The sequence below is a fragment of the Vidua macroura genome, chromosome 1 (genome assembly GCF_024509145.1).
Source record: "Vidua macroura isolate BioBank_ID:100142 chromosome 1, ASM2450914v1, whole genome shotgun sequence".
NCBI classification, from domain to species: domain Eukaryota; kingdom Metazoa; phylum Chordata; class Aves; order Passeriformes; family Viduidae; genus Vidua; species Vidua macroura.
Genome location: NC_071571.1, coordinates 71,576,263 through 71,588,057, shown reverse-complemented (window position 1 = coordinate 71,588,057; position 11,795 = coordinate 71,576,263). Strand labels below are relative to the sequence as shown.

At 41.6% G+C, this 11,795-nt stretch overlaps 1 protein-coding gene across 3 annotated transcripts; it reads left to right on the top strand.

Annotated features, from left to right (window-relative positions):
• Positions 1-225: 225 nt before the first annotated feature.
• Positions 226-11,543, top strand: LOC128808745 (serpin B12-like). 3 transcript variants are annotated; one of them, XM_053980240.1, is made up of 8 exons: positions 226-282; positions 6,440-6,620; positions 7,994-8,107; positions 8,454-8,585; positions 9,569-9,686; positions 10,252-10,394; positions 10,590-10,760; positions 10,882-11,543. In XM_053980240.1, exons 2-8 carry the CDS (start codon positions 6,453-6,455, stop codon positions 11,284-11,286), a joined length of 1,251 nt encoding a protein of 416 aa, XP_053836215.1. In that variant the 5' UTR covers positions 226-282; positions 6,440-6,452; the 3' UTR covers positions 11,287-11,543. The 3 variants fall into 3 exon arrangements, with proteins under 3 accessions (XP_053836215.1, XP_053836196.1, XP_053836204.1); XM_053980221.1 differs by lacking the exon at positions 226-282 and adding an exon at positions 1,377-1,445; XM_053980229.1 differs by lacking the exon at positions 226-282 and adding an exon at positions 1,385-1,445 and having other exon boundaries at positions 6,443-6,620.
• Positions 11,544-11,795: the final 252 nt, after the last annotated feature.

Genomic DNA, 11,795 nt, shown 5'->3' with positions numbered 1-11,795 from the left:
GAGCAAGCAAAATAAATCAGTGGAGGAATGATGTCAATATAGAAATTGGAAGAAGGAAAATCTTGCAAGATACTCAAAATACTTAGGTTGTCACTGAAAAGATGCATGGACTAGAAAAGCATCAGAAGATACATGGCAATGTTTATAAATAAATAAATTTAAAAATAGAGAAAGAGCTGATAAAGAAGACTAAGGAGCACTACAGAAACATGCAGGAAGAAAAAACAGAAACAAGAAAGTGAATGGCAAATGGAAGCAAAAAAAGGAAGGAAAATAACTGAGGTAATGAGAATGGTCATTTTATCTTTGTATCTTCCACTGCTTATGGATTCTTGTTTTCAGATGGGTATTGGAGCACTGGAGCTTGGCCAGTTGGGCTGAGACCTTGGCAGAGGAGTGGGGAACAGCAAAGCTGGACACTGCTGTGCCTAAAGAAGAGGATCATCCAGCTTCTGCACTGGGAGGAAAGCATGGGTAGGGCAAGATGGTGCTGAGGGCCTCCTTCCTCTTACCATGTTTGATCCCATAAGTATCCTATGAATCCAAAGCCAGTTTTATGATTTGTAGGAAGAAAGAAGAGAAAAGACATAAAATTTTTGGTGCTGCAAAGCCACATACAACTCTAGTTTAGCTCTGATCTCTGAGTCCAGCTGCCAAAACCCAGTGTTGCAGCTGAGTTCAGTGGTACTAATTAGAGATCAAACACTGTGCTAGTGCAGCTCCGTGCTTCCCATCTCTTTACTTCCTTCTCACTTTATGCTGGAGACTTAACCTCAGTGATCAACCACTCCTGGCCTTCTTTTATTGTTATCTCTAGTGATTTAAGATTTAAAAGAATACCCCCTGGCTGGGGATTCCTGTTACAGTTCAAGGAAATATTTCTTCCCTTCTCTAATTAATTCTTCCACGCACATAAAGCCAGCTCCTTACCTGAGAGGGAGAGATGGCTGTAGGCAACATAAAGCTCATGCTTTCATTTCCCATTCATTTGCTCTGTCTCTAAAACAAGCTCAGCTCCAAACAATCTTGGCATGAACCCTGCACACACCTTTGTCCAGGCCAGACCCCATCAAAATTTGAAAGGGACTAAGCACAGCAGTGCAGTCATGGATCTTCTTAGGGTTAATGACCAGTTTTCCAGCTGAGAGTGGCTTGGCATTGCAATCAGGAAATGTTGCCAGCAGATATTGCCTGCCAGACTTGTTGGGCAGCTTGAGAGAAATGCTAATAGCATATTGCTAGATACAGGTTTCCCATTCTTCTGTGGGGAAACTTCATGGTAATGGCATTTGCATTAAACAGCAAGATGCTGCTATCAGCAATTATTGGTTAGAGGCTGAACTTTCCCACAAGAGAGTGGGAGATTTTTTTAAACACAGCATTCACAGGAACGTGCTCCAGAACTCAGCTGTTGTCTTCTTCATTTAACCTCTTCAGGCAAGAAGGTAAAAATTCTATGTTGTTTTGTTGGTTTTTTTTTTCCCAAAATAACTGTGATTTTTTTTTCCTTTTTTCTTTTTTTTTTTTTTTTTCCTGATCCAAAGTACTCTACAGGCTGGTAAAGTAAACATAATTTTTACATATTGGCCAGAAAGAGAGATAACCTTACAGGCTGCAGGCAGGAAAACACACTGCTAAAATTCAGGTGGCTCAAGAGCTCACACAAAGGGAGCTGGTCTTCAGTGGGACATGAATGAGGATTTTAGGGATACATCTAAAAATTCCTGCCTAAATTTCACAGGCTTCTGCATCTGAAATTTCCCCAAAACCTCTCTGTCCACCCAGTAAAGTCTAATTGCCACAAGACTGATGAGTTCAGTGGATTGTATGAGAAAGTATATTCTTTTTTGCCTGTCTCTCCAGAAGGGCTGAAGTACAGGCACTTTCAGAGTACCTCTACTCACTCTGGTAGAAACAGGCTTCATATAAAGTGATGGTGCTGGTGACCTGGGCAACCTGACCCACTGCATGAGAAATGCAGGTTAATTTTCCTTCTTTACTCACATTTCCATAGCACAAGAAAAAGCCTTGAAATGTTTTCTACATGAGAGAGAGGGCAGGCAATTCTTTGACTGGATTCTAAGGCATTTCCCCTTTACACTGATCCCCACTACCAGGGAAGTTGTTTATGCTCTTAAACAATGACGCTATAAAAGAGAAAGGGTGGAGTGGCATTCAGATTTTGTTGTGTTAGTGGGGGTGATAGTCTTTGCTATTAAAATATGAGCTCCTGGGTTTGGCAATGCTGTTTAGAAGCTTGCAGAGAAGTCTGTACAGCTGCACAGAGGCACAGCAAATTACTTGCCACCGTAGAGCTTGTAACAGGCCAATGCACATCCATGCCTGTTTATGCAGAAATAACTGGCCTAGAAGGAGGTGTAGAAGACACCAGAGGGGCTGATGCAAACTAACAAAAGCAGTCAGAAAAAAGCTTTCTGGCATAAAGTTAGCATCCTGAGAAGCTAGGTTGTTTGGAAAATGAACTTGGCACCATTTAGCTTGAAAAGCTGCTTTGTACTGAAATGTATTGGTTTTTAATTTAAAGCATGTGTTGTGCTACTTAGGGATGATCAGAATTGCTGTGTTGTAGGAAATGTAATTTTTTAAATGTGCTGTTTGTCCCTTTCACTCCAAATCAGCACAGAAACTTGTATTCTTTTATGAATTGTCATGAAAAATAAGAAATTCACTTCTACCAATTTTCATGTCAGGGGACAGCACTATCTGTCACGTTGTCTTTTTGTAGAATAGACCATGTAATTTCTGCCAATTCTATCTCCCTCTGTGTATGAGAAATGAATGTATATTAAAGCACTTTAATGGGATGCAGATTGAATACGTAAAACATGCAATAGGAATTATCATGTGCATCAGTAAAACAGGTTCCTTCTTACTTGTATGAAATACAGATTCACCTTAACAGCAAGGCTACAGGTCTCTTACCTTCTCCACCATATTTACTGCCTCCTCCTGTTGGCTGAATAATATAATCTAATACAACCATTAATTATGACAGCTTTCAGCACAGGTTTCTTTATTCTTTGATAGTTTTTATTTTGATTTCATCTAACCTTAGCCAAAAACAAACTATAAAGAGAGAACAGATCATGAATAGTTATAGGAGTGTTCATAATTTCACACAACCATGGAGGAAGTTTGTAATTTTTATGAGGTCTATAGTATGCAGTGGTTTCTTCTGAAGGAAGCTATTTTCCTGGGTAGCTTCTTGCTCACATACTGCAGTGCCAGTAATTTCATTTGCCAGACTATGTTAAAAGCTGCTGAACCATCATGCAAAGGATCTCCTGTCATCAGGGGCTCTGCACTACTAATAATGCTCAGCACAGGTGCTTTGGCTAGTGCAGAACAGCAGCTAGGAACTTCCTGGAACACTTCTTTTGATCCTGTGTCATCCCTCCTTACCACTCCAAGATGATTTAAAAGTGACATTACCATTTGCTGTCCATTGTGTAGATGCTCTCCAAATGCTGTGGTCCTTGCAGTAGCTCCAAAAGTCTGATTGAATTATTGCACAAATTACATAGAAGGCTTTGGGGTGAGGAATCATTCATGCACTTGTTCTCACCCCATTTTAGATTAAGGAACTTCACTAAATCCTTTCATTGTGCAGTAAGAAAGTTCCTTCACTAGCCTATACCTGCCCTCCCTTCCTCTGGATTTCTAGGGCAGCTCTCTAAGTAGTTCCCACTCACAAAACCATGGAGTTGGCTATAGTGTTTGCACCTGGATGACTCCCTGGTGACAGCCAGCTGCTTTTGCTGAAGGAGTGGCCACATCAGTGTGCCAGACACATTAAAACCTGTTCCCAGATCCTGGGCTCTCCCTCCTTTCTTGGCATTCAGCCTTTTCCCTGCAGGGTGGGGTGGAACTGCCTTCTTCCTACTGAGTAAGATTATTAACTCATTTTTTTTTTCTCCTTGACTCGGTCTGAAGGTGGGACACACCTAGAAAGTGCCTCATGCCCTACATTCACCGTGTCCGATTTCACAGCTCCATTTCAGATCTTTCAAGAGATGTGGAAGTATAGCACTACAAACTTCAGCACTGAAGATGCACTGTTTTGTTTTCAGAAGGTTGTGGATAGTAGGATATGAAGGTGGAAAAAAAGAGAAATTGTTTAGTGCAATGTCTTGCTGTAAGATTACTGCATTAGTAAAAGGAAAATTAAAACCATATTACATAAAAATACACTAATAGCAGAGCTAAAAGAGCTGTGTTCAGAATAAATGAGATAAAACTCACCTTTAATTTGTCTGTGCAAAGAACCCTTTGGTATTTCTCATCTGTTTTGTCCATTTGCATTAGGTCTTTATGTGAAGTACTTCTGGACTCCAGAGGAAAACAAAAGTCTCAGTATGAAATATCTGTGAACTTTTCTTTCAGCATCACAGGTTCTTTCCACAGAGCATCACTCAGAAACAGGATGAAACATTGATTGTTGCTGTTGTTAGTCAAATGGAAAGAAATGTCTGCATCTGCCACATGTTGTACCTTCATATATGTACCTTCATAAAACTTTACTTTTTCATCTCTTCCAAGCAGCAGTTTGTTTTAGGCTCAGTCTGTTTTCCCGTGGGCTGAGTTCATTCCCATTGTCTGGAACTTGGTGCAGGTGAAGGTGGTTTCACAGATAAATGTTGTATCTTGGCTGAGCCATATCAACTCCTAATGTCCTAGTAACTTCTGGCACCTGAGTTCCAGCTTTCCATGCAAAGTCATGCCTGGCTCATGGCTGAGCTGGAGGTAGTGTGCATGCTGCATCTTGAGAATAGTGCAAGGCATTTTGAGCAGCTCTTTGCATAAAGAGAACTCTGTGAAGGTCTGTGAAGGGAGGGAGCTGTGGCTGTGGTAGAAGAATTGGGGCCTCAGTGGGAGGCTGACAGGAGAATTTTGGCTGGAATGGGTTGCAGGTCCCCAGCACCAGGGAACCCCTTCCCCAGAGAGCTCAAGACAAGTCTCAAAGGGACACCAACAGCCCAGGACAGGCTGTACAAGTGCCCTGCTGATAAAAGACCCTGAAGTTCAGCTTTGCACCAGCCTCTTCCCACCTTTAACCTCTAGTGACACAGACTGGAGCTCCTCATGTAACCTCACCTTGCAGGCTGCAGCTTCAGGGCCGACAGGGCTGAGGAAGAGTGCCTGCTGTGCTGTGGCCATCTGTGGGCACTGGGGAGAACCACTTAGCTGTGCACTCACTTCTTTTTCCAAAAGAGAGGAACTCTGGCAGCTTTCTCTGGGCCTGACCCATGCTGGTCCCAGTGCAGGCTGAAAGGTAGAGACAGCAAGATCTGTGACAAACAAGACATGAAAGACTTGTCTCCATACTGTGGCTGTGTATTTTGCCCTAAATAAATAATCCTTCTGGAACACAGACCAGTGCTATTTGTCCAAAATCTTTGTTTGATACTGAAAGTGATGTGGGATTTGGTTGTGGTTTTTTTTTTTGTTTGTTTGTTTGTTTTTTTTTTTGTTTTTTTGGTATTATGATTCCAGAAAATTTTGTGTGATCCCACAGATATCTACAAAACAACTTTACAATTCTCCTAAAATTCAGAAAAGGAGTTTCTAATCACCTGGTTTTTTAGATGGCCTCCTCCTTGCAAGGACAGAGCTGAACTTGGTGCTAACTTGTTCTTAGTGGAGTGGATTGAATGTAAATGACCTATGGGAGAGGTATCAGACTGTAATGTTTCTAGTACAAAAGCAGAGAGTGACACATATTTTGTCATATCACTGAGCAGAAACTTAGAGACTTCAGGGCTCTTGGGCTATTACTTTGTTTGGAATTTTTAATTGTGCATCCTGCCTCAATCTCTGACTCCTGGAAAACTTATTAGAAGTCAAAAATGTATTTCAAACTGTTAGTGTTTCCATATGTAGACAGACAGTCTCCATAGCTGTTAATGCGTGTTTTTCATCTATGAAGACATTTGATTAATAGTGATTTTATTTTTAGAAACCTGTTGTTTGAAACCCCCTTGCCACAGTTCTGATTACCACAGACAGTTATATGCAGGCTTTCTGTCACCAGGTCTCTATCACTAATGTATGTTGTTAAGAGTTGATGCAGGTGTATGCATCAAACCAGTGTGAAGAAGGAAAATGTTAATCCATACCTGTCTAATTTCAATACCATAAGTTGAAGTAAGACACAGCATGGGATAAGGCAGAAAAAGGGTCCTTTCTGAGGAATGTCCATATGTTGTGAGCATGGGTCCCTTTTGCAGACCCTTTGTGCTCCTGCTGTGCATCATAGACTGATCTGTGGAAGGCTGATTAAAACTTTCAGGATTTAGAAAACATCTACTATGTTCAACAACCAGCTATGGGAAAGTCTCAGGGCAGACAGATGCTTCACAGTGTGGTCTAGCTAGGCCAGCTGCACTAAATTTTTTAATTCTTTTGTGCTCCCACTCAGCAGCTGCTTCGTGATGGACTCCATTTCTAGACCAGTTACTGAGTTCTGCCTTGATCTTTACAAAAAGCTCAACAGAAGTGCAGAGGACACAAATATTGTCTTCTCTCCTATGAGCATCTCTGTTGCCCTGGCTCTGATCCATCTTGGTGCAAAAAACAACACTGCTGCTCAGATAGAAAAAGTGAGTATGAATGAACCATGGTGAGGTGCTGCCACATCACTTGCTGTTCCCTCAAAGGAAATGTCTGGCATCCCAGCATGGCACACATGTGGGAAACCTGCAAACAAGAAACCTGCACAAGGGCAGGCACAGGTGCTGCCTTCACAGCTGTTCTTGGAGCACTATGATCCCTGCCATCTGCTGGTGTGAATCCCATCATACCCTCTGCAAGAGCACAGAGCAAGGGCTGACTGAGGGGAGGTGATACAGCACAGTGGAGTGCTCTGGTTTTCCCCAAGCCTGTGGCAGAATATCAGGCTTTATTTCAGAATTATGGGCAGGCATTTCCTCTTGTGGTTGCTACGAGAATCCTGAGAGTGGGAGTCTGGGTGGGCAGTGGGGAGAGCTGCAGACACCTGAAGGGGTTACACCTGGGTGGCTGAAAGCATTAGCTCACTTGTCCCTTATGACATTCAAGAGTCAAAATGTCTCACCCCACAGAGACCCGGGTGGGCAAGGAGGAAGTGAAGAAGGCCACCCCTCCAGTCACTGTGTCTTTCACTCCTGCAGTGCAAGTTCTGCTTTCTACAATCTTTCTTCTCTTTTCTTTTTTTCTTTCTCCTCTCTACCATGAGTGGTAGAAGACCACTAATCCTAAGGCAGAGCTTTTCACCAGGGTGTGGTGGGTTGACCTTTGCTGTGGCTGCCAGGTGTCCACCCAGACACTCTGAGTCTGTTCTCTTTGCACAGAGACCACCCCTACAGCCCCCCTGGCTACCATAACCCTGCCACATCAATACTTTAGACAGGGACTCCTGCTTATTTTAGGAAAGCAATGGGAATTGCTCAATATCAGTATCCTCTAAAAAATGATAGTAAGTCTATGTATGATGCAAGATAATTATAATAGAAAAACTGCTCAAAATTTTTCAGTGATGTATTTGCACAGCAGAAACAAGGACTGGTTTCCATTAAGAGCACTGTGGTTTTGATCTATTTCTTAAACTGATGCTAATGTCAGGAATGATTGCAAGAAGCCAGTTTTGATGTTTTTAAAGAAAATTAATTTTCATCTCTTTACTTGGGGCAACTCTTTGATTTGAAATTTAAGATAACTGTAACAATGAAAACACAAATCAAATATAAACATTTTGAGGTAGTGAAATGTAACATTTTGAGGGATTAAGTGCAAGTTCTTCTTGGTTTGTTAATATAGAAAAGTGAGTCTGAACATGAATGTATGAACAAGTTCAAGACTGTCATTTCAGCTGATGAGTGAAGCTGATAAAATATCTTTCATGAATCTACACCACTTATCCAATAGGGCACAGCAAAGCTTTTAAACAAGGAACGCGGTTTTATCCCAGTTACAACTGACATAACTTCACCTGCAGGTGCTCCATGTCAGGAAGGCTGCAGGAAGAATGAGTCTTGGATCTGATCACGAGAGCGCAGCCCCAGAAATGGAGCCAGAAGGAAGCCTGGAGAGTCAGCCTTCCTTCTCAGAGGTGTGTCCTTGGGTGGGGAGCCCTGCCTCCACTGCGTGGCAGGTTAGTGCGGGTAAAACTCCAGGGTTTGCCACTGGAGGGAGTCAAGATCACATGCTCAGAGTCTGCCTAATCCTCTAGGAAATGGCTGACGCAAGGTTCTATTTTATTAAGGGCCAGTAAATCAATGCCAAAGCCTTCAGTGATCTCATCTGAAGGACGATCAGGCTACGAAGCTTGGACTAGCCAGATTTAAAAATCAGTACAGCAGGCGTTATCCTTATAATGTTATCTAATCAAGATGCAAATTAGCAACCAAAGCTGTACAGAGGAATCATTTTAATTCTTGTGTTTGTGTTACTCCCAGTGTAACAAGGAGGGAGACCTTAACCATAAAGTGTTCCAGGAGCTGCTTTTGCAACTACAAAACCTTGGTGAAAAATATGTTTTAACCTTGGCCAACAATCTCTTTATACAACAAGGATTTGAGCTCCAGCAGGTAAGTCACCTGCTAACTGCTGTGGCCATGACCTCAAGCTTCCCTGTAACTGTGAGCCTCACTGTTGCCCCTCTTGTGTGTGTTTTGGAGCGTGTGATATACTACATGGAGGTATAACTCTTGAGGCTGGTGGGAAAGAGACAAGACTGTCAAGTTTCCATGCTTTTATTTAAAAAAAAAAAAACAAAAACACATCACCACCAAAAAAGCCCACAAAAAAAACCCAAAAAAACCCACCCAAACACACACACACACACAAAAAAACCCAAAAAACAAAAAACAAAAAACAAACAAAACAAAACAAAAAAAACCCAAAAAAAACCAAAAAAACCCAAAAACCAAACAGAAACAAACCACCCTGTGGATATCAAATGTTATAGAGCAAAAATAAAGCAGGGATGTGTTCATTTTTGGTACATTTTTCATATGTGTGCACTCAGCCAGAGGAAAACCTACAGCTAAAAATAGCCTATTCAAGCTGTCTGTAAACTACCTACTTCAGGTCTTACAAGTGGGACAGCTGAAGCAGCAGTAAGCTTGGAGAGGGTTTATCTCCAGGAAGGTTGTACAGGTTCATGCACAGGACTGCTCTGCTGAACTTCTTGCTCCTTTCCTACAGAATGACTGAGTGGTCTTGAGAGTACTTGGTATGGCTAACTTGTTAGTCACATCTTTGCTTTTCTGTCAATTATTTCAATACTTTAGCATCAAACAACCTCAGTTATGCACTTCTCCATGACAAGACTCATTCTTCTGGTTTTCTTTTTACTTATTTACATTTTTAACCTATGCATTAGAATCTCTTTTTCAAAGATCCTCAGAATATACTTCAGATACTTGACATTTCCAAAATGAAATTTTGCCTTACAGATTCAACAGGTCCCTCACCATTTCTAAAATACTATCAAGAGATTGATTTCTTTCAATAAGCAGTAAGTGCTTAATTGATTTGACCAATTAATAATCTTTATTTTGCTTTACAGCAATTTCTAATGTGTAGCAAGGAACTATATGGGGCAATGCTGCAAACAGTAGACTTTCATGGTGCTGTTGAAGCTGCCAGAAGAAAAATTAATGCTTGGGTTGAAAGTGAGACACAAGGTAAAACAAAGCAAAACCATATAGCCATTCTATCCCTGCCTTCCTACATGGGTTCAACAAATGAAATTCCAGGGTAGGAAAATCAAAGTTCACATTTCTGTGTGTTCACATTTCTGTGTGTTCACTTTTATGCTGTTTAAGGGTAGTTTGTCTTCCCATCTCTCTTGAAATATTAGAGTAAGTTACCAGCTAAATTACTTATGAGTTAAAGATATGTTTGCTGTAAAATATTTTTTATTCCCACCCTTATGCCTGGCCTGATAATTGCAGTAATAACTATAAGTCTTGACCAGACAAACTGCTCCTGCAAAGAGCCATAAATGCAGATTCAGAATACCAGGGGATAATTTGGTGACCCCCATTCTCCCTGGCTGGTAACAGGGCAGAGGAATCTTCCTAAACAAACAGGAAATTTGTTTACCTATATTGTTTTTGTCCTTCGAATAAACCGAGAACTGTGTTTCTAAGTTTTTCCAAAACTAGGTTCACAGACCAATAATAGAGTCTCAATCCAGAGTCTTAATGACAGCTAACAAATACTTCTGTGTTTCAAAATTCCCTTTAGGTAAAATCAAGGAACTCTTTGCACCTGGTGTGATTGATGGACGTGCATTGCTGGTGCTTGTGAATGTAATCTACTTTAAAGCATCCTGGGAACGCAAGTTTGAGGAAGAAAAAACAGTTCAGAGGGATTTTAAACTGAATCAGGTACATCTGCATTCTGTAATCTTAACACTATTCACCTTAGATACTGTGAGCATTGCAGCAAGCATAACAATGTCCAGGGCTGAGCTGCCCTGTGTGTAAGCTGTGGGTGTGTTGGGAACTTAAGTTGCCTCCCCTGTGGGGTAGAGGTGTTGGTAAGAGCTGTATTGCCTGACTGTGTAATTTTCTTTTCAATAGAACAGAAAGAAACCTGTGCAGATGATGTATCAGAAAGGCAAATTTAAACTGGGCTACATTGAGGAGGTGGGTGCTCAGATCCTTGAACTCCCTTATGCTCAGAAGTCACTGAGCATGATCATCCTGCTGCCAGAGGATGCGGCTGATGGATCTGTCAGTGGGCTGGAGCAGGTAAGGCAGTACATGTCACAGACTAGGGCTGGAAGCCAGTTGTCTGAATTAACAGTGGGTAAAGATCTTGATTTTTCAAAGCTTCCCACCTATTTTAATCTCCTTTCCCCCCATCTTATAGATTGAAAGCACAATCACCTATGAAAATTTAATGCTGTGGGCCTCCTCAGAGAACATGTTTGAGACAACAGTGGAGGTTTACCTGCCCCGATTCAAGCTGGAAGGCACCTTTAACCTCAACGAGGTTTTACAAGAGATGGGGATGACCGACATCTTCACTGAATCAAAAGTTGACCTTTCTGCAATGACATTTGCAAAATCTCTGGTGCTGTCAAATGTTGTCCACAAGGCGTATGTGGAAGTCAATGAGGAAGGCACTGTGGCGGCGGCTGGCACAGGAGCTTCCATTGTGAGGAGGTCTCTGCCTCTCACAGAGGTGTTCATGGCTAATCACCCTTTCTTGTTCTTTATTAGACACAATCCTACCAATACTATAGTTTTCTTTGGCAAACTCTGTTCACCTTAAAATCAGGGCCATTTTCTAACACTGTGAAGAACACCTGGGTGAAAAGCAGAAATCATATTTTTCTCCCAAATGCTTTCTTAATCCTTTGATAGCTAGTTTGTACTTCAAAATAATCACTGCAGCCAGTTTTGTTTAGAACCTATGAATTGAATGCTCTGCCACTAGGCTCCTTGAATTGTAAGTATTGATCTGAATCCAGAATACGAGTAAATTTGACCTTAAGCTCACTGGATATGAATAACACTTTGTTTCCTTGATGTGCACATGTGCTCATGGTGACAGTAGGGTTGAGGTGGGAAGGGACCTCTGTAGGTCATCTGGTCCCCCTCCCCTGTATGAGCAGGGCCATCTATAGCTGGTTGCCCAAGACCGAGTCCAGATTCCTTTTGGATATCTCCAAAGATGGAGACTCCACCACCTGTCTGGACAACTCTCCTAAGTGTTAACTCTCTGTGTTAAGTTCTCAAATAGCTCCAAAGAGAATTTTGTATGCATGGTGTCTGCAGGAA

Bases quoted from the DNA above. Each gene is read 5' to 3' on its own strand.
- LOC128808745 (XM_053980240.1), top strand. From the start codon at position 6,453: ATGGACTCCATTTCTAGACCAGTTACTGAGTTCTGCCTTGATCTTTAC. The intron at 6,621-7,993 runs GTGAGTATGAAT...CTTCACCTGCAG, and splicing joins CTGCTGCTCAGATAGAAAAA to GTGCTCCATGTCAGGAAGGC. The intron at 8,586-9,568 runs GTAAGTCACCTG...TTTGCTTTACAG, and splicing joins AAGGATTTGAGCTCCAGCAG to CAATTTCTAATGTGTAGCAA.